Below are 23,790 nucleotides of genomic sequence, written 5' to 3'. Positions count from 1 at the left end.
CCTCTCAAAGAATATGGAATTTATAGAGGGAAGAGTGTGAGGAAAACTAAGAGAAATGTTTGGAGGACTGTAGTATTGCAATTTCTAACTCTCAAATGAATTCCTAGGGTTTTCTTTCTGAAACTCTCCTCACAATTTCATGGGTAATATAGACTTATATAGTGCGGGTAAAGAAATGAGGAAAAACACACAAAACATGCTGGTAGTACATCTCATGAGTCAGGTTGCGAGTTGGCCAAATCACGAGACACTCGCGTGATGCCTTCTAACACTGAGACCTTTGAACTTTCAACATGTGCTCCTCACGTGACCTTTCTTGGACTGCACCACTCATAAACCAATAGCGATTTGCACTGTCTTAACTGTTCTTCACTAAATTCTTACACTAAACCCATTATATTGAATTTCACAAAAATAAAAGGAAATGTTTGAAGAATTACAATCAAATTTGACACGGAATTAATGCCAACAAACAAAATTGAAAATCACAACTTTACAATTTTCTAATACATCGTAGGAGCAAGATGGTTAGAATTACCTAATACACAAGTTCAAGCGATATATGAATATAAGTTTGCAAAGCCAAGTTCTCAAGTGACGTTGGAAGTTACTTTTAGACCCCTAGTATGGCTTACTACCAATTTTAATCAATTAATCAAGGTTAAGTTCCAATAGTTAATTAACCGTTGATTTACAATTATGTAAATAGACAATCACACACAAGATACGATGAATTATTCACGAAGTGAAAACCAAGTAAGGAAAAACACTTTGGGGCCTATCCAGTTTGTCAAATCCATTTGACTTCTCCACTCTTGCTGCAACCACTATTAATCCAGCTCACGTCTTCATAGCTATCCAACATCACAAGTCCATCGCCAATCGCAAAATCGATCTCTTTGAATTTAATAAAAGATCATTTGACGATTATTTTATGTATCTCTTTTCAATAGATGTCCGAACACTCTTTTAGTGAAGCCAGTGAATTTAATAATAAAACCCCTCAAGGGTATGGCAATTGGTAAGGTAAAAAGACTTCAGGAATTTTAAAATCTAGTTTTTCTTAACTCTACGCCATCTTCCTCTTGCTAATAATTAGATTTGAAAACTAAGTTTAAATATGTGTTCGGTTTGGCTTAATTGGCTACAAGAATAAGCCTTAGATAAATCTAAGATTTTCAGTAATAAGGTCTTGGTTGATTGAGTGTTTAACAAGACTCTATTGGGAGTTCCTATCTAAGCTTGTACAAAGGAGTCTTGTAGGTTTGTGTCTTGTATGAGATACTATGTTTGATTTAATGTGACGCTGGAGATCCTTTTTTTTTTTTCTTTTTTTCTTGCCTAGACAATGCCTTGTAACAGAAAATGAGAGATGGGATTTTGGAAAATATTTATATACATGCAAGATGAACAGAGATAACTAATTATCAAACTAAGGGCTAATTCGGTATAGAATAACCAACTTAATTAAGAACTGACCAATTACATCTTTGCACCTGTACAAGGGAAACCACGTGACTGGCACATTGATCATTTAGAATACAATCAGTTATACGACATGTAGTTGTAATCACAAGAGTAACTAAAACTACTGCCGTTTATGAGAAACTTTCATCTTCTGATTAGTTCTTCTATCTTCATTTTCTCCTTTTAATCTTTGATACCATGAGTCGTGAGACTCTGAATGTTTCCTTCTCTTTTTTTTGTTTGACACTACGTTGAGTTTGTGTAGCTTATTTTACGTGGTAAACCGTAAACCAGGCTGCGGTTTTTAGCTTATAGCATTATATATCTAATGGTTGCCGTGTTGTATATGACTGATTTGCTATTGGTACTTTTGGAATCAAAGCCGTGTCTAAATCAAGAAGGTCATATTATATGAGAGACACATTAATGACCGTGCACACCATTTCGTTTGCATGATTGATATTATATATATAGCTGCATGATTAATTAGATTTCTAAAGATGTGAGGAGGCCGCAACCCTCATATAAAGAAACTAAAATAATATTCTTTTCCTAGAAAAATAACATAACATTACAAATCAATAATGGAGTTATACAAGTCCCGTGTGCGGGCAAACAATTAATAAACACATGCAGAATATTGTCTACATATCATGTCGCCATTCAACCCAGTTAGCTGCGTTTTACTTCTAAGCAACTTAGACAGCAATTATTTAATCTGAGCTTGAAAAACAAGCCCTTTGGTGTCACACAAAGTCAATACCAACAGATTCCTGGAAGGACAATAAATATTGCATGCATATGAATACACAGTAGCAAAAAACAAGTTGATGATTGAACTCAACGTTAACTTTTTAGTGTTTCATTGACCAACAAGCAATTGTTGATTTGTTTAGACTTTATAGAGTCCAACTCAACTAGCTACACCTATAGATTATATAAAATTGAAAGAAAAAAAAAAGGGGGTAATGTAACCTCACATTTAAACATTAGTCATCAATGGATTTGTTAGTTATAAATTACTAAAATTGAACAATAATTGTAAAATGTAATAAATAATTATCAGTGGTATAGATAAGAATGAGCTTAATATAATCTTGAGCACACTTGGAAAATTAATTAGAAGAACCTTAAATAAGAAATACCACGAGCAAAGTATTAGAGAATGATAAATTATTGGTTAAAGAAATTATTCACATGCTAAAAAATATTTAAAGAAGAAACCATCACAAAATTGTATTAAATGTATCATAATTAAGTTCAAAACATGCATGAAAAAGGTATCAGCGTATGGTCCTATAAGAGGGCTAAGAGGGTCGGGACTCAGGGGGCACTTCCCTACCACCTTCTCCAATGTTTCAACTTTCAACAACCTTTGCTTTGACTGTTCCTAATCTGAGCTGGCGAAAATGACAACTAAGATGCAACTTAGAAAGGCAAAGACCAAAATATATTATCAAGAACTTATATGCTACAATAATATTGCAACCTTGCACATAATTTTAAGAAAAAAAAAAACTATAAAAGTGTGCAATTGCAACTTCCTTACCTCTGGTTTTGGAACATAAATTTAAACTGTTTAGTGTTAATATGTAACAGGTGTGTGGACTTTAGGCCCATTTTACTTATTTTGATTAGTACACATACTTATACAATATATAGTATACATGCCTCCTATATAAAAGCATTCTTGTATATATTATTAATTGAGAAATACAACCAAATGCTTTATCCCATGGACCTCTACTTCTTCAAGTATAGAATGTTACCCTACCTCCAATTATCATACACACGATTTACCAATGATATAGCCGAACCTCTCATGACTTTTCTATAATATTCTTATATTCAACAAGTCTCATAAATTTGTAGCTGATATTTTTATTAGTATAAAACTGGCAAAGTTTGTGTCAGACAATTTTATAGAATTCCATTAGCGGCGCATTTGGGCTCCTTGGATGCCACTAACTTTCCGATAAGCTCGAGCAGAGCATCCAGGCTGTCTGAAGGCCGATGATTTAAAGTTTGTTCACATACTTGGAGACATGGTTTCAGAAATTGAATAGTTTAAAAATTGCACGAATGGTGTATCTCCGATTCTCCATAACGTAACCCGCAACACTTATCCACAACTAGTCGATCTGTACTCTGTAGTATTAATTCAATTTTTTACACACACTCAGAAATGCTGATTCAGCAACCAGTTGCTTCTACTCTAATACAGGAGTGGATAAAATTGATTAGGAAAGCAACCAATAATTCATAAAGCTAATTAATAAGCATGTACCAGCCTATTATACTCTAGTGTATATATGCATTTTCTAATAAATTAAACTCAGTGGAAGTAACTAATAATTGAGAGTTCATCGGCCACTATGCAAGATATGTAGATGGCAAACCAGCAGGCATGTCCTTTGGTACATAGAGGCTTGATGATACATGTCCTACGTAACGAGAACCAAGAGCTTTTGGAGTCCCATAATGTGTCAGTTCAATGAACTTCAACGAGCGGTAACAAAAGAATAAAAGCATGAACCAGAACCTAGCTCCATTTGGGCCTGCATATTCCAAGTTTCGTACAGATTATGTACCCCTTGAAACGGCAAATTTCTTTAATAGTGTGAAACAATAAAGAGAGGTCCTCACATGCATGGCTGGGTTTAAATAGAAGGGGGTGTTGAAGTAAATGCCATTAATTATAATCGATCCTTAATTGTGAGAGCCGGAATAACCCATAAATTTTGGGATAGGCGATGGATAAGCTTGAGTACTGCCCCATAGACGTCTTTAATGTAATCATTCTGTTCATAATTAAAGGTGGATCTATTTTTTTAAAAATGTTAGTGCTCACCTAATCCCCATTAGCAAGGGTTGAATCTCGGTTGATAGCCACACTTTAAGGAAATGGCAAAATTTTCCTTTAAATTAATTTTTTTTTTGAGAAAATCCTCAAACTATGTAACAATTTAAATGACCATTTATATATGATTTTAATTATGAGAAAAATTATAAAGACAACATAACAAGTACACTTTGGTTAGCAAATTCTTTTCATTATTTAAAAAAACCTAAAAATGTGTTTATTATATAATTATTTAGTGCTCCGGAAGCACAATATATAAATGTATGCTAGTTCTATCTTATCACATGAATAGTAAATTCCATCGTAAATTTATTGTGTACACATTTATCATACTCACCTAACACTGAATAATTACTTGTGCGTGTCCTAAATAAATATTAGGAAGAAGAATTTGCATACGAAGGCATCTTATTTAAAAACTCAAGAATTTGGATACAAGGCATGTTATTAAACAAGTCAAGAATGACAACTAAATAGTACGCTCACTAATTTCGAGAAGTAGATTGGAACCCTCGTGAGGTGCTTAAGTTGTAAGCATGCATAATAATATTGAGGAATGAGTAATACCTGTCTATCAAAATATCTATACCATTAAAGTAGCTTAATATTAAAGATAACAATAATAAAAATGGTTACTCTCGGTCCGAGAAATTTCAGAAATTGAAGCGTAATTTAAAAAACGCCTAGGAAAGAGCTTCGAAGCTCCAACACATGCAAACCAATGCTATATCCCTCGTGGTCCACCAATATTCACTCTTCAAAGTTCAAACTGTACCAGCTCCATGCATGAAGTTCTGCTGGCTGAGAAATAAATATAGTTTAGCTAGCGTCATCAAAGTTTCTTTTTTAATCTTAACACCGAAAATGTCTAAAAAAATTAAATATTCTCCCCAAATGTCTCTCTTTTTATCTTAGATTTATAAATATCTCGTGATTAATACTGTGGACCTGTGGTTCTAGTCTTTTAGGACAACGAAGTTGCTAATGAAAGCTACAGATAAGCCACCACTAGTCCAGTGCATGAACCCACCCACCTATATATATTCACTTCCCTCTTCACCAAATCCTACACCACTCAAACCAAAAACACTTCTCAACTATTTCCTACTTCAAAATCTCTCAATTCTCAAATCTCTAAAATGGGGTTCTCTCAAATTACTCTACTCCTCCTTGTTCAGCTAAGCTTGATCAACTTGTGTTTGGGCACAAGAAAGCTTAATTCTCTTTACCAACCACCACCCATGTCTCTAACATACCACAAAGGAGATTTGCTTGAAGGAAACCTCCCAATTTCCATTCTTTGGTACGGAGATTTCTCACCAGCCCAGAAATCCATTGTCTCAGACTTTCTTCTCTCTCTAAACCAGCAAAACCAACAACAACAAAAGCAAAATCCCTCGGTCTCTAATTGGTGGAATACCATCCAAATTTACATGAAAAAAGCTGGAAAGAAACAAACCAACGTTGTCGTAGCAAACCAAGTTTCAGACAATAACTACTCCATTGGTAAAAAGTTAACGAAATCCCAGATTTCCGAGTTGGCACACGTGGCCAACTCAAAACCCGGAGGGTTGACCTTAGTTCTCACAGCTCAAGACGTGGCGGTCGAAGGCTTTTGCATGAGTAACTGCGGGTTCCACGGCTCTGACACAAAGCTCAAATCCGCTTTCATCTGGGTCGGCAACTCGGTGACTCAGTGTCCAGGTCAATGCGCATGGCCATTTCACAAACCCATATACGGACCACAGACCACACCACTGGGTGCACCCAATGGGGACGTGGGTCTAGATGGCATGATCGTAAATTTAGCGAGCCTATTGGCTGGAACCGTGACGAACCCATTTGGAAACGGCTACTTCATCGGCTCGGCTGGCGCGCCACTCGAAGCGGCTTCGGCTTGTCCTGGGGTGTACGGTAAAGGAGCCTATCCGGGTTACGCTGGGGAGCTTTTGGTGGATTCGGTAACGGGTGCGAGCTATAATGGTTTTGGTGTGAGTGGGAGGAAGTACTTGTTGCCAGCACTGTTTGACCCGAATACTTCTCAATGTTCAACCATTGTGTGAGAGAGTGCTGAGATGTACACACGTGGCTTCTAGTCATGATTTTTCATGTTTGTATTGTACATATATCTACGTGTGCATAAAAATTTATAATATTTAATTATGCTTATTTTGATTCTTAATATTTGATATTTATCTATATCTATATTATATATAAAAGAATTTTTCTTTTTGACTGGATTTTTATATAGTTTAAAAATATCCTTATTAAAGAAAAGTAACTTCATTTAGAAATAGGATCATAAATGTCAAATAACAAATACTAAATTTCATTTTAAATTAAAAAAGAAAATTCCTAAAATTTAGGATTTTTTTTCCTTTATGTAAATTATTAACTTTTATTCAAAAATATAAAAAAGTCTCTAAGCATGCACAACAAGACTTTATTCAAATTATAAAGTCTTTTTGTGCATTCTCATTAATTAATGATATGAATGCTAAATGCTGATTACACTAAAAAAGACATTCTTTTAAACACATTAGAAAACAAATGAAAATAGTTTGTCCCTTTTCTGTTTTTTATTAAACTTTTTTGTCACACCAAAAAAAAAAATTTCTACTTATCAAATAGCAACAACAAATCTCACATGACACAACCAATAGCAGCAACAAATGGAGTAGCTGGGATTCTCTAACCAACCAGACACACATCAACTAAAACCAAATGTAAGAAACCCAAAAACAAAAAAAAAAAAGCCCAAAACGAGCAAAATTAATTGATCACCAACTTAGCAATCCAATCACAAGAATGAACAAACCCACGAGCCCCAAAATCGTTCCTAAAATGAACATCAAAACCACTCCATTAAGCAACCCATGGCCTATTAATCACATTCTCTGAAAGCCCATAAACTATTCATTTAACCAAGTATTGATGTCCCTCTCCTCTAAGCAAATTGGCTGGGCCAAACATCACAAGTATGGATTGGGCCATTTAATGACGATATTGATATTGCTTCTCCTCTTAGAAATGTGTCGGCCGCGTATTTTGTGACTCCATTATCAATGCATTCACACTAGTGAAGAGTAGTGTAACAACATAATTTAGGTTGGGTGGTGTTGCATCGGGTTTGTTAAATTTGCGGATTGAATATACACCCATATTTACATAATTTAGTATATCGGGATCTTTTTTTCTTTTCTTTTTTTTCTCTAGAATGGTTAGGTTTCGTTTGGATATAGCTTATTTTACTGAAAACTGAAAATATTATAGTAAAATAATTTTTAAATGTATAAATAGTGTCATGAGACCTATTTTTTATGAAAAAGTTACTGAAAAGTGAGGTTTGTGGATCCCGTGAACAGTGCACGGGACTCACTGGTGTGCACTATCTGCTACTTATTTTGCTAGATGAATAGTGCTGTGACAAAAAAGTCAAAAATCACGGCTCAAACAATATATATATATATATATATATATATATATATTAGAGGAAACGCAAACGCAAAACACGTTGCTTTTCAGCTATCCAAACCACACCTTAGTACTTTGATCATATATGTAATTAAATGATTTTTATTATTATTTTAAAAGTTATTTTAGAGAGTTATTTTAATTTTAAAAGTATTTTTCTTTAATAACCAAAAAGGATAAAGGAGGTGCCTAAGTGGCTTCCCTACATGGACGTTACAATAGTAGTATCTTACCCACTATGTTGATTGGGAACTACAAGCAAGAGTGTTGGACTTTGTGGAACTTAGTTGTGTTTGATCCAGATTATGACCTGGCCCAAAATAAAAGTACTACAAATTTTAATGGAATTTTTTCTGAGGCTTAGTCCATAGTGAATAGTGACATCCCTGCAACTCTATGGATGTAGACAAATTGCCGAACTATGTATATATTATCTTTCTTTCTTTTTTTGCGCACATTTTTTCTCTATTTTGCATCTCACAAATCTGGAAATTTTGTGATTATTCCCTTCAATAAACATCTAGGGAGGTTCTTTGAGTGATTAATATAACATATAAAAACAAACTTTAACCCAAAAAAGTCTAAGCCTAATGAGTATGTGCAATATACATCACTAGTTTCTAGCACCATTGGAAATAAAATTCTTTTGTTGGGCATTTTTAAAATAATTTGTATGGCCTTTATGGGTTTGCTTGGTGCAATGTACCATCCCAATTTTAATTGTGAAAGGGATTCATCCCTACTTCCATTTGCAAAAGGAACCTTAATAACCTTGTCACCTTTGCCCCACACCAACAAGTGCTATCATAGCCCATGGTGGTGTGAGGCAAAGGTGGAAAGGTTATCGAGATTCTTTTTGCAAATGGAGTAGGGATAAGTCGAGTCCCTTTCGCAATTAAAACTAAAATGGTATATTGCTCCAAGTAAGCCCATAAAACCCACACAATCGATCTTAAAAAGGCCCAACAAAGAAATATTATTGTCAATGGTGCTAGACAATGGTGATGTACGATATACCAACCGACACCTAGTGAGTCAACTGTTATCCCAATCTCACAAGGACACTAGTGGACATTGAGTTAGGAGTGTAAGGTTTTTTTCCAAGCACTTTCTATTAAAAGATTTGAACCTAAGACATTCACCTCCCAAAAAACTTAGAAGCAAGCCAAATAACCACTAGATCACCGCCCAGTGTTTTTTAAAGTGTAATTTTATGTTGGGCTATTTGTTGACAATCCATGTTTTAGTTGGACCAGTTAACATAATGTAGGGACTCCAGGTTCATTTGTTATTTAAAGTTCGCGTCATTAGCGAAAATAAATGGAAGGATCACATTAACTTTATATATGTTAAACTATTGTTATAAATATGTGTATATATATATATATATGTGTGTGTGTGTGTGTGTGTGTGTGTTCACTTTTGGTAAATTTAAGAAGGGATGTGGTCGTGCCCTAAGTTTTGGTTGATCTCTCTCGGTGATGGTTCTTGTGTTTTTCTTTTGCTTTCATTAATATAATTCTATTGTTTTTTGTTCAAAAAATACATAAGGGATGTGGTCCATGTGGCGTGGATTTTGTTCAAAAAATACATAAGGGATGTGGTCCATGTGGCGTGGATGAGCCCATAACGTGATTTAAAATTGGTTGTGAAATTCTTTACACACCTTTTGAATTCGTTGACAGTACGGCCTCATCAAATTTTTTTAGGCCGAGCTTCAACTGGGCTCTGTTAAGTGGAGCCCAGCCTAAAATTGTTGAACCATTTTCTCCTTGAGCATGAGAGTCAGACCTAACATTGTTTTGAGGCTGTGCTTGAAATGGGGTCAATGGACATTGTCCATATAAACTGAAAAGCCCAGTCTTGTCAGTAAACATTACAAAGGAAATTTAATTACGCACTAATTATAGATGGTGGATTATAAGTTGGGTAATGTTGTGTCATTAAGGAACACATTAACCATCCATTTTGGAAAAATTTTAATGGAGAAGTGAAAAAGCTGTCAAAACAGTTAATTACTTTTTCGTTTTTTCATAAAAAATTTCTTAAAATAATTTACTAATGCATGCCCTAAGAACACACATTAGTAAATCTCTTATAAGTTTATAACTTTATATTAACCCAACCAATAAAATCTTTAACCTGTTATCACCTGTATCTTAAGGACTTTTATTTTTTGTATTGAACTTCTTGTTTCAAAATATATATATATAAATTATTGTATTATATATTTGGATATCATTACAATTATTTTCATAGTTAACTTTCTCTTTTATTATTTCATTATCCTTACTCTTTTTGACGAATTTTTTTATTCATTTGTATGATTTTCATTTAAAATTTCAATTATATTTTTCATTGCTAATATCAAATTTATCAAGAGATTTGAGATTCGATTAATATTTATATATATAGTGTTTTCAATATATAAACTGATAAATTCTAATTAGCATTCAAATTTTAAAAATATTTCCAAATGAAAATATAGGGCCTTTTCTTATCAAGGGTCTTTAGGTCAAGGTCTAAGTGGCCAATACATTAAGCTGCCCCTAAGTTGACATTAAAATGATAATGCATGTGAAAACTAAAAACTGAAAATATTGTAACAAAATAATTTTTAAATGTGTAAATAATGTCATGGGACCTATTTTTAATATATATTTTTTTAATAAAGTGTTGTGGGTCTCATAAACAATGCATGAGTAGTGCTCTATGTCTCCTGAAACAGTGAAATGCGTGCATAAAAATGCTGAATCCAAACATATATCAAGAGAGATGAAGGAAAATTCAACCCAAAGCATGCAAATTGATTAAAAATAAATTTCATTTTGTGATAATTGAATGCAGGGAAGACAAGTCAATTAGGGATTAAAGTTGTAAATCAAAGCGTCAGAGAGACTTCCGCACAATCAATCTCTCTCTCTCTCTCTCTCCAAAAAAAAAAAAAAAGATTGAGTACTTTTATTTGTGTTTATGTGTTTGAGATAAAATTATTGGTTTCAGCTGTAACCAAATATTTCCAACTTGATGTCATTGGCTCTTTTGAAGTGAAATTATAGACAGCTACCTGTCTAACGTGGGTCTAGTTTTGAAAGAAATCCTAGAGTTAAGTTTTTAAAAGGGTTTTACTAACACATGACCTCATGCATGTATTTGTAAACTATTTTAGAAATTTTTTTACAAAAAATATAAAAAAGTAATAATAGTTTTTTCAACGTTTTCAATTTCTTATAAAAAATTTCTTAAAATTGATGATTAATATTGTGGGGTCCGGCCCAGAAATAATGGGTTATTCCAAATTCAGGCTCTTCCGAGGAGCGTCCTGTCCGAAGAGAAACCACATATGAAGCATTACTCAATCCCAATAAACGCCAAGGAAACCTATCCGAGGAGTAACTCCTCCTCGGACATCACGAAGCCCAGACGAGGAACTCTCCCCAGCCATTTCAGTTCATCCTCCCAACATATAAAATGAATAAAATCCAAAATATCTCATGGAGAGCCACCACCACATTAATTGCGCCCCAACCACCCTCTTGGCCGCATTAATGACGAAAAGACCCCTGAACAGTACCGCCTTGGCCTCTGCAACTCACAAAGGGAGAGATAAGGGCGTCTGATGGGACAGGTACTCAAGTAGATGCTTAGATGATCAACAAGTGTAAGGTTGAGATGAGAGGAGGGGAACTATATAATGTAGTGGAGTCCCTCAAAGAAGAGGACAGAAAAAACTGTATTAGGAACTGAAGAAATAGAATTATACGTGAGAGATCCATTCTTGTGCTTTTGTTTTCTGCAACAATACTGTCCATGTATCAGACCGAAGAGGCTCACTGAGGCTAAGTTCTTTGACCCATCCTCTACAAATATTTATTGTGGGTTGCGCTTTGGGCCAAGGCCTGATCAATATAATTTGGGCCAGGAAAATCGTGCAACTACAATTGGCGCCGTCTGTGGGAAGAACTAGGGCATCAGCTAGCACAACGGTCGAGCATGGCAGAACTGGGTCCGCACCAGGAGAATCCTCACCAGGCTAACTCCCAACAGACACAACCCGCCGAGTCCCAGAGGCAAAATAACCCCGTCAACCCAGGCCACAGGGGAAATCGTGAGGGAAGTGTGCATACTATCCGGACAAGCCAGAGTCACACTCAGATAGGTAGTCACGTGTCCCAAAGGCGAAATAGTCACCAGGCCATGCAGCGAGAGATAGACGATCTAAAGAGGAAGCTAAGACGGGTACAGCGAAAGCGATCTCCTTCAGACTCAGACGAGTCCTCTAATGCGGAGGATGCGAGTTACCGACGGAGATCAAGGACCCCCCCAAGTGAAACCTTTTCCTACGAAAAGGAACCACACCCTGTGCGGAAATATGAGAGCACATCCAGCAAGGGTTCGGGAAACGATGCCATGAAGAAGGCGTTGGACCAGGTTTCAAGGTCCCCCTTCACGTACAGAATTGAAGGGGCTAAACTGCCTCGACGGTTCAACCAACCGGCATTCGCCATCTATAACGGTCGAACAGACCCAGTAGAGCATGTGAGCCAATTTAACCAAAAGATGGCGATCTACTCGCAAAATGAAGCCCTTATGTGTAAAATCTTCCCGTCCAGCTTGGGATCAATGGCGATGAGGTGGTTCAACAACCTGAAGACAAATTCCGTAAGCTCATACAAGCAGCTCACTCAGGATTTCTGCTCCCGCTATATCACCAACACTAGAGTCCCCAGGCCCCTCGGTTCGCTATTGTCCTTATCCATGTACGAGGGAGAGACTCTGAAAGCATATTCGGATAGATACTGGGAAGTGTATAACGACCTGGATGACAACCATGATGCTGTCGCTATCAGAACATTCAAAAGCGGGCTCCCCACCGACCATGGCTTAAGGAAATCCCTCACTGGTAAACCGGTTGCCAACGTTGATCAGTTGAGGGATATGATCGACAAATACAAAAGGGTGGAGGAAGATCAGTTGCAAGGGAGGGGAAAGGAGAAGGTTATCCCCCCCAAAGTGACTGATTTCAGGTCAGAACGACACAACCCTGGTCAGCCGAGGAGAGATTTTTCGCGACAGGCTGGGTAGGGCAACCCGCAAACAGTGAATGCCGTATTCAGAGAGCCAGTACAACAGGTACTGGAGAAAGTAAGGGATGAGCCCTATTTCAGGTGGCCGGGAAAGATGGCTGGAGACCCTTCCAAACGTAACCAGAACCTGTACTGCCACTATCATCAGGACCATGGGCATACTACTGAGGACTGCAGGAATCTATGGAATCATCTAGATCAGTTGGTCCGAGAAGGAAAGCTGCGCCACCTGCTGCACCCATCGAATGGCCATCCCGGCCAAGCAACACAAGAGCCTCGAAAGGACGTGTCCTTAAGACCCCCCACCGGGATGATACATGTCATTCTCGCTGCACCAGGAAGAACGGGGCCACCCATCCCCAGGGTGTTAGCTGTGGATCGGCTCCCCTCCAAGGGCAGGCAAAGGGAACCCAAAAGGTCAAAAAAGGGAAGCTCTTTGATACTGGGATTCTCGGGTGAGGATAAGAGAGGAACTATTCAACCTCACGATGATGCCTTGGTGGTCACGCTGAGGATTGGGGGCTTCGACGTGAAAAGGGTGTTGGTGGATTCGGGAAGTGCAGTAGAGATAATGTACCCCGATCTATACAAGGAGCTGAACCTGAAGCCGGAAGATTTGACAGCTTACGATTCTCCCCTTCTCAGTTTCGAGGGAAGGATTGTTACGCCAAAAGGGCAAATCCGACTACCCGTGCAGACTGGGGCGGAGATAGTGGAGGTAAATTTTATTGTGGTCGACGCTTATTCACCTTACACCGCAATAGTTGCAAGGCCATGGATCCATGCCCTAGAGGCCGTGTCCTCCACACTTCACCAAAAAGTAAAATACCCATCCAGAGGACAAGTAGAAGAGATCCGAGGAGATCAGGCCGTATCCAGGCAATGTATGGTGGCCGCCGTCTTACATCGGCCCCATACCGAGTCCTCGGCCCCTGAAAGTTTATAGCAATCAGCCGCCTCGGCAGAGCAAGATGATGGACTAGCCGAGGAGATAAGGTGTGAAAGTTTAGATAAAATCGCTGTCAACGACGACCCGGAGAAGTTCTTTCTGGTCGGCTCTGAATTACCCTCTCAAGAAAAGGAGGAACTGGTCAGATTTCTTAGAGAAAATGTCGACGTGTTCGCATGGGATGCCTACGACGCCCCGGGCGTTGATCCTAGCCTTATTTGTCACCACCTGAACGTCAACCCCTCTTCCATTCCGAAGAAGCAGCCACCCCGACGCCCTTCAAAGGAACATGCTAGTGCCGTAAAAGACGAAGTGGCAAAACTAAAAAGAGCGGGGGCTATTAAAGAGGTCTTTTACCCGGAATGGTTGGCAAACACTGTGGTGGTAAAGAAGAAGACAGGGAAATGGAGGGTCTGCGTGGACTTCACGGACCTGAACAAGGCGTGCCCAAAGGACCCATTCCCCCTACCCCGAATTGATCGATTGGTGGATGCAACCGTGGGGCACCCTCGAATGAGCTTCCTGGACGCCTTCCAGGGCTATCATCAGATACCCCTTGCGCTAGATGACCAAGAGAAAACGGCTTTCATGACGCCCATCGAAAATTATCATTATAAGGTGATGCCGTTTGGGCTAAAGAACGCAGGCTCAACCCACCAAAGGATGATGACTCGGATGTTTGAACCACAACTGGGCAAGATCATTGAGGTTTATATAGACGATATGGTTGTGAAGAGTAAAAGGGTGTCCGAGCACGTGAAGGACCTCGGAACAATCTTCACTATATTAAGGGAGCACCGGTTGCGGCTGAATGCCTCCAAATGTTCATTCGGGGTCGGGTCTGGGAAATTCCTAGGGTATATGGTCACCCACAGGGGAATAGAAGTAAGTCCCGACCAAATCAAAGCCATTAACAGCCTACAGGCTCCTCGGAATCCGAAGGAAGTACAGAAACTCACTGGCATGATTGCGGCGTTGAACCGATTCATATCGCGATCGGCGGATCGATGACGGCCTTTCTACCTCCTGATAAACAAGTGGAAAGAGTTCGAATGGTCGGAGGATTGCGTTCAGGCTTTCCAGTAGCTTAAAGACTACCTGTCCCAACCACCCATCATGTCCAGCCCTGAGGCAGATCGCCGTAGCTCCCCACGCCGTAAGCCTGGTACTGATACGGGATGATAATGGGGTGCAGGGACCGGTGTACTATGTGAGCAAATCACTACATGAAGCCGAGGTGCGATACCTACCTTTAGAAAAGGCAATTCTGGCGATAGTGCATGCAACCCGAAAACTTCCTCATTACTTTCAGGCGCACACGGTCATCGTTCTAACTCAGCTTCCCCTTCGAGCAGTGCTTCGAAGCGCTGACTACACCGGAAGGATCGCCATGTGGAGTGCGCTTTTGGGGGCCTTTGATATTAAATATATGCCAGATCCTCCATCAAAGGACAGGTCCTCGCAGACTTGGTAGCGGAGTTTGCTGAGCCCTCTATAGAAACAATAACCGAGAAGAAAGACACGGATGGAAAGACGGTTGGTGCGATTTCAACAGGGAGGAACACGCATTGGAAGGTCTACGTAGATGGCGCAGCTAACCAGAGAGGGTCAGGAGTTGGGATAGTTTTAATATCCCCGGACGGTGCTGCCATTGAAAAATCATTGAGGCTCGGATTCTCGGCTACGAACAATGAAGCCGAATACGAAGCCTTACTTCAAGGGATGACGATGGTTCAAAGATTGGGCGGAAGAATAATAGTAGCGTTCTCGGACTCCAGACTGGTAGTCGGACAAGTGATGGGTGAGCTGGAAGCTCGAGATACTAGGATGCAAGAGTATCTGGGACAAGTCAAGCGGCTGCAGACGAATTTTGAGTCCTTCAATCTGACACACATTTCCAGGAGTGTAAACACCCATGCAGACTCGCTGGCCACTCTCGCCACATCCTCGGCACATAATCTGCCGCGAGTGATCCTGGTTGAAGATCTAGCCCAGGCAAGTCCCATCAGCAGAAGCCCGCCCAGAGTCCATCAGATCAGAAAGAGTCACAGCTGGATGGATCCCATAAAGAACTTCCTTCAAAACGACGTCTTGCCGGAGGAAAAATCGGAAGCCGAGAAGATACGTAGGAATGCTCCTCGGTTCTGGCTGTCAGAGGACCACAAACTATATCGGCGCTCTTACTCTGGACCGTACCTACATCCAGAAGAATCCGAATCTATACTTGAGGAGTTACACGAGGGGATTTGTGGAAGTCATACCGGAGGGAGGTCGCTGGTGCACAGGGCACTTACCCAAGGATATTGGTGGCCAAACATGCAGAGAGAGGCCCAAGAATACGCTAAGAAGTGCAATCAGTGCCAAAGATTCGCCCCGAATATCCACCAACCCGGAGGAGTTCTCAACCCCCTCTCTAGCCCATGGCCGTTCGCACAATGGGGCCTTGATATAGTTGGACCCTTCCCCAAAGCTGCGGGGAACAAGCGGTACATAATAGTCGGAACTGATTACTTCACTAAATGGGTGGAAGCTGAACCCTTGGCCAACATTAGGGATGTGGACGCCCAAAAATTTATCTGGAAGAACATCATCACCCGCTTCGGGACTCCGCGTATACTCATTTCCGACAATGGTCTGCAGTTCGACAGTAAGAACTTTAGGGAGTATTGCCGCGAGTTTGGAATCATCAACCGATATTCCACCCCCACCTACCCTCAGGGAAATGGGCAGGTCGAAGCCGTGAACAAGGTCATAGTGAACGGACTGAAGAAGAGACTGGATGAGGCAAAGGGGAGATGGGTAGAAGAACTCCCCCACGTCTTATGGACTTATCGGACGACGCCGCGACGATCGACCGGTGAGACCCCCTTCTCGATGACTTATGGGGCTGAGGCCGTGCTCCCGATCGAGAACAACTTTCCCACACTAAGGTCTAGATCGTTTACCCCAAACGAAAACGACGAGTTATTGGAACAGAGTCTGGACCTAGCCGAAGAAAGAAGGGAAAAAGCGATGATTCACATGGCCTATTATCACCAGAAACTGAGACAAGGGTATGATGCTAACATCAAACTGCGGCCTCTGGGTCCAGGTGATCTCGTGATGAGGAAGATTCTTGGCAACGCAAAGAACCCCTCTTGGGGCAAGTTGGGGCCCAATTGGGAGGGACCATTCCGTGTCACATCCGTGGCCGGAATAGGCGCTTACTACCTAGAAGATTTAGATGAAAAAACTGTACCTCGACCATGGAATGTAAATAACCTTAGAAGATATTATTATTAATGAGAATGGCTTAGCATACGTTTTCTTTCATGACTATCCGCTACTTGCTGGTCTACTGGCAACTATTCATAGTTTTAAACAGAACCTAAGTCCTGCATGGCTCCTCGAACCACAGACTTAGCGGAAATTATTACTTAAGGCAACTATTCATAGTTTTAAACAGAACCTAAGTCCTGCATGCCTCCTCGGACCACAGACTTAGGGGAAATTATTACTCATGACAATTTTTATAAGTTTTAAACAGAACCTAAGTCCTGCATGGCTCCTCGGACCACAGACTTAGGGGAAATTATTACTCATGATAATTTTTATAAGTTTTAAACAGAACCTAAGTCCTGCATGGCTCCTCGGACCCCATACTTAGGGGAAATTAATACTTAGGGCAGCTATTCATAGTTTTAAACAGAATCTAAGTCCTGCATGGATCCTCGGACCACAGACTTATGAGAAATTATTACTCATGACAATTTTGATAAGTTTTAAACAGAACCTAAGTCCTGCATGGCTCCTCGGACCACAGACTTAGCGGAAATTATTACTTAAGGCAACTATTCATAATTTTAAACAGAACCTAAGTCCTGCATGGATCCTCGAACCACAGACTTAGGGGAAATTATTATTCATGACAATTTTGATAAGTTTTAAACAGAACCTAAGTCCTGCATGGCTCCTCGGACCACAGACTTAGGGGAAATTATTACTCATGACAATTTTGATAAGTTTTAAACAGAACCTAAGTCCTGCATGGCTCCTCGGACCACAGACTTAGCGGAAATTATTACTTAAGGCAACTATTCATAGTTTTAAACAGAACCTAAGTCCTGCATGGCTCCTCGGACCACAGACTTAGGGGAAATTATTACTCATGACAATTTTTATAAGTTTTAAACAGAACCTAAGTCCTGTATGGCTCCTCGGACCACAGACTTAGCAGAAATTATTACTTAAGGCGACTTTCATAATTTTAAACAGAACCTAAGTCCTGCATGGCTCCTCGGACCACAGACTTAGGGGAAATTATTACTCATGACAATTTTTATAAGTTTTAAATAGAACCTAAGTCCTGCATGACTCCTCGGACCACAGACTTAGCGGAAATTATTACTTAAGGCAACTATTCATAGTTTTAAACAGAACCTAAGTCCTGCATGGCTCCTCGGACCACAGACTTAGGGGAAATTATTACTCATGACAATTTTGATAAGTTTTAAACAGAACATAAGTCCTGCATGGCTCCTCGGACTCCAGACTTAGGGGAAATTAATACTTAGGGCAGCTATTCATAAGTTCTAAACAGAATCTAAGTCCTGCATGACTCCTCGGACCACAGACTTAGGGGAAATTATTACTTATGATAGATTGGTAGGTTATTACTTAAAGGAAATCATTTTAATGCGCAGCCCAAAAACCTATTTCATTTTGACCGTCTACCTGTATCCACATCGTTGCAAATGTTTAAAAAAAAAAGGGCGCTACTGACATACATCCATAGTAAGCAAAACGAACATTTTATATTAATATTCCAAGTACATTAGAAAGAGAGGTCCTTACAAAAGAATGGAAAAATAGGACGACTCTCATTCAAAAAAAAGGGGGGGGGGGGAAAGAGTACAAAGATCAAAAGCCTAAAAGGCTAAGCCTTAGCAGGAGGATCTTCTTTCTGCTCGGGCTAAGGAGGAGGAACCTCGATGGTAGAGTCTGCGGCGGGATCCGTCGCCATATCAAGCACGAGGACGGCATCAGGCACCGCCAGGTCCTGCTCTGAAGCCACTTGGGCGCCATCAGGATTCTCTCGTATCTCCTGAGGATAGAAGATGTTCTCGGGCAGTCTTAGTGCCGAATCCGCAGGAACTCCTGCAGCATCGAGAGCGTGAGCCCATGAAATACTGCAATAATCCCTGCACACCTCGGGGATCTCCTCGGATAGCCTGGCCTCTGTCTCTTCGGCCCCAAGCTGGCGAGCAGCATTCTTCTCAGCCTCTATAGCCTCTCGGATTAGCTGGGCCTCCTCTTTGACCCGCCGCAACTCATCCTCGACCTTTTGCAGAGCAGTCTTGAGGTCCTGCACTGCCTGCTTCTCGGTGGCGAGGTTAATCTGGGTCGTGAACAGCTCTTTGCGCTGGTCCTCCGCCTGGGTCTCGGCACTCTTCAAACCAGCCTCTGCAAATTTGCGCCGGTTCTCCGACTCCTTGAACTTGTCCATGAGTTCACCGTGATCGTGCTTGAGGGACCCCAAGGTTTTCTCCATCTCCGCCCGAGCCTGGTTCTCGACCTCAGCCCGACTACTGTTACCGCAGTAAAATTCCTCAGCCACAAATACCTGCTGAGTAATCTACAAACAAAACAAGATTGCTTTAATCTAACAAGGTCAAAAAATTAATGAAACAGTAAAAGGATTACTTACCATCGCGAGATCCCTTTTAAGGGATAGGAAGATCTCGGGCTGAGAAAACCGCGTATAAGCCTCCATGTCCCGAGGAAGGAGTAGGGGTTGCTCTAAGGCCTCGGCCACGTACCCTGCTCGGCCTCGATTGTACTCTCGGACTGAAGCATTGTAGGGGATGGCAACCCCATCCAGCTCCAACTTGGGGCTCCATACACGCGGGGTAGCACGTACTTCCGCAAGGTTCTCCTCGTCCCGACTCTCCGAGGAATTGCCCCTTCTGCTCCTTGGCGCGCAAGTGGTTTTTTGCTGCTTGGTCGGCTGGGCAACCACCTCGCCCTCCTCAGGAGTGTCAGCTGGCCTTTTCTTCTTTAAGTCCGGATTAGCCTTAAGGCCAAGGTCCGAGGTGTCCGGAGGGGCCACAGGAGGGAGGGTTTTGACCTTTGGTGGAGTTGGTCCCTTCGATGACTGTCCTTTCGATGACTGGCCTTTCCCTCGGGAGGCCATCAACTCCTTTAGAATTTTTCCTTTTCCTGCCATGGGCTCTGTCTCTTCGTCCGAAGTGTCGTCCGAGCAGATAACAATGGAAGGAACGCCAACTGCAGAATGCCGGTCCCGCTCTCCTTCAGGATCGGAAAGTTCCACCAGGGGGGTTTGCTGAACTTCCTCCTCAAAATAAAACTCGTCTATCTCTTCCTCAAGGGAAAGCCGAGATGACTCAGCTTCCTCTTCAACCTGAACGGCAACACCGAGCTCGTTTGGCGGAGGTAGCTGCTCTGCTAAGTAGGGATCTCTGACACCGGGCAACACAACTGGTGGCAGATCGTGATCAGCTAGGAACCCGTCCTTGGACACGTCAATCCTAGCCAACCTCGGACTGCCAGCCCTTATAGCGTGACCGATAGCCTGGAAAGAGTTGTTCAGAGGTTGATAGCCCAAAACCAGATGGGCCGCACGCAACTGTCCGTCCTCGGAAACGTAAATCTCCGACCTAAGAAGGTAGTTCAACGCTGGCACGTTCACAAAGTTCAACCGAGGAGCGACGTGAACTTTATCTGCAAACAACCAAGAAAAGCGGGGTTAGTACATGAAATTTTCCAATTACAAAGAAAGCAAGAAAAATAACCCCTCAATACTAAATCCTTTCCCAAAAAGGACCGATCCTAAAAACGCCGCACCTGGGTTTCCTACCCGAGTTGGACAATGAATACCGTCGAACTACTCCCCAGAAGCAATAAGGAAGTCATTCTTCACGGTCTTATTGGATATTGGGAGACAAGAGATCAACCTAACGTCCTCGTTCCGGGATTTAAGATAATACCCATCATCCCCGAGGCGGTGACATTCGTACAGATAAGCCACATCGTGCCAAGTAAGGCCTAGATTCATCCGCTCGTCTAAGACATCTACACAGCCTAGTATCTTGAACATATTCGGGGCACACTGATACGGCGTCAACCTATGGTTGAACAAGTATTCCCTTGTAATCCTACGCATGGGAAGTGTCATCCCTCCCTCTATGAAAGCAATCATGGGGATAACAACTTCTCCCATACCTCTCTCTGTCAATACTCCTTCAAGAGGACAGTACTGCAGCCCAACCCCCGGGGGAATGTGGTATTTAGCCCTAAAGGCCTCCATAGCGGCTGGAGTTTTTACTAATTTCTCAAATCTACCCATCTGAACTGAACTGAGGAAACGAAAGTAAAGACTGAGAAGAAAAGTAGAGTCCGAGGAGGGAATTGAAACAGCGAGATGAACGAAATGTACTGGTACCTTCACAAAATGCTCAATGAGACGCCTGGGAATCTCTCGTGGACGAAACGCTTCACAAAAAACGGCTACGGTGGCATAACGGACGCAAGTGTTCGTATATCTCTGGGGTTCGATGGAGTTCTCTGGAAACCTCTGAGGTTTACGAAATGCAGATAAAAGAAGAAACTGAATCCCTATGACGTCTTATATAGCCAGGAGGAGAGAAAAGATCACTCCTGCATAAAAATAGGAGAAAAAACGATGGCCGTTCGATCTACGCCACACCATTGGATGAGGGAACATAACGCCTCCAGAAGTTAATGGCCGCGCTTCGTAAATTGTAGCGCGTCAAAAGTAACGGTCCGCACGCGCGCCACACGCTCTCCTTATTTCCATCCTCTCCCAAACATCAAAACCCCGTTTTTCTCCTCGGAAGGAGATAGAAACCAGAGTTTTGAGGGGCTATTGTGGGGCCCGGCCCAGAAATAATGGGTTATTCCAAATTCAGGCCCGTCCGAGGAGCGTCCTGTCCGAAGAGAAACCACATATGAAGTATTACTCAATCCCAATAAACGCCAAGGAAACTTGTCCGAGGAGTAACTCCTCCTCGGACATCACGAAGCCCAGACGAGGAACTCTCCCCAGCCATTTCAGTTCATCCTCCCAACATATAAAATGAATAAAATCCAAAATATCTCATGGAGAGCCACCACCACATTAATTGCGCCCCAACCACCCTCTTGGCCGCATTAATGACGAAAAGACCCCTGAACAGTACCGCCTTGGCCTCTGCAACTCACAAAGGGAGAGATAAGGGCGTCTGATGGGACAGGTACTCATGTAGATGCTTAGATGATCAACAAGTGTAAGGTTGAAATGAGAGGAGGGGAACTATATAATGTAGTGGAGTCCCTCAAAGAAGAGGACGGAAAAAACTATATTAGGAACTGAAGAAATAGAATTATACGTGAGAGATCCATTCTTGTGCTTTTGTTTTCTGCAACAATACTGTCCATGTATCAGACCGAAGAGGCTCACTGAGGCTAAGTTCTTTGACCCATCCTCTACAAATATTTATTGTGGGTTGCGCTTTGGGCCAAGGCCTGATCAATAGAATTTGGGCCAGGAAAATCGTGCAACTACAAATATATACTCTAAAAACACACATTAAGCTAAACTATTTTTTTTTTTAATTGGGTTTGATTAATAAGTGTCTTTAGGATATTTATTAATGAAAATTTTTTGACACTATGAGAAATATAAAATATTGTAAAAAAATAAAATCAACTACTCTTTCATTTTCTCATTGAAGAATTTCTAAAATATTTTTTAAACTAATATCTTCAGCTAACTTTTTTCATAATATAATAATTTAAAGGGTCATATTAACGAGTGTTGTTAGGATAATAATTAACAATTTATTTTTAAAAAAAATTGATACCTGTAGGAACCAAGTATAAGACTTCTGGGTCTTAGATCACTTGGGCTCACAATTTATTTGTAGTGGGCTTGAGGATTTCCTACTATGGGTCGTTCTCGGCAGAGAGACTCAAAACAACGCCCAGTTGATATTCACTCACTAGACTATTTTCTCTCAAATTTTCTGAACCCCTTCTTCTCCCAACTTTCTTCTATTTATAGCCAAGGTTAGTGGGGAGATTATGATTACAGCCACCGTTTGTGCTACTGAAAGTCCAATATTATTTGATTTAAGTGAATGTTTAGGTGAGAGGGCGGTGCTGCATTTATGATCTTGGAACTTGATTTCATCTGGACCGATTATGTTCGGCAACTCAGTCTCCCGTGCATACCACATTTTCCCGGGAACGATTCATATACTTGACCGGGAACGTTTGACCGATCACCTCTTGGAACTTAATGCCCTACACTTGTCTGTGTTTTAAGGAAACTTCAAGGAGGGCGCAGGATAATTGGACTTTTCTACTGGGCCTGCGCCCAAGGCCAGTATGGGACTAGGTCAAAGGCCTGTATGGGCCTGGGATCTTGACGCTGTACAATTGGGACTGGGCCCAGGGCCTGTATGGGCCTTGGATCTTGGTGCCGTACAATACCATTTTTATAAAAAATAAAAAAAAAATTGTCAAAATATTTTTTTATAAAAATTTTATTTAAATAAATTATTAACCATAATTCGAATATATATTCGTGAGCATTTTTCTAATTTAAAAGTGATGTATTTCTGCGGTGCTCAATAGGACCATATAATGCTAGCTGCGGCCCCGAGATATTCTGAGCCGACATTTCAATTCTCTCAGCTGAAAAGTCAGTCACAACTCAAATTGTGCAAGTTGCAAGTTTTTCACAAGTACAGACACAGAAAGCTACGCCCCTCTGGATACAATCACTTCTTTCTTTCACCCACAAAGTCAAGAGCATGTCCCTGGCATCACAGAGTTGCAGGATTGAGGATTCGGACAAATTGCAAGTTGCTGGATTCGGACAAGTTGCTAGGAATGTAAGGATAATTTGGTGACGTTATTTAAATGTTATGAAAATAATATAAGTAAAA

The 23,790-nt window shown here is 40.9% G+C and overlaps 1 protein-coding gene across 1 annotated transcript; it reads left to right on the top strand.

Moving 5' to 3' along the window:
* The first annotated feature begins 5,404 nt into the window (after positions 1-5,404).
* On the top strand, positions 5,405-6,535 carry LOC115972069 (protein EXORDIUM-like). Its single transcript, XM_031092217.1, has one exon. The coding sequence runs from the start codon at positions 5,470-5,472 to the stop codon at positions 6,391-6,393; it is 924 nt and encodes a 307-aa protein (XP_030948077.1). The 5' UTR covers positions 5,405-5,469; the 3' UTR covers positions 6,394-6,535.
* The last annotated feature ends 17,255 nt before the right edge of the window (positions 6,536-23,790 follow it).

This window comes from Quercus lobata, chromosome 12 (assembly GCF_001633185.2).
Source record: "Quercus lobata isolate SW786 chromosome 12, ValleyOak3.0 Primary Assembly, whole genome shotgun sequence".
Taxonomy (NCBI): domain Eukaryota; kingdom Viridiplantae; phylum Streptophyta; class Magnoliopsida; order Fagales; family Fagaceae; genus Quercus; species Quercus lobata.
This window is presented reverse-complemented; position numbering and strand designations above follow the sequence as displayed.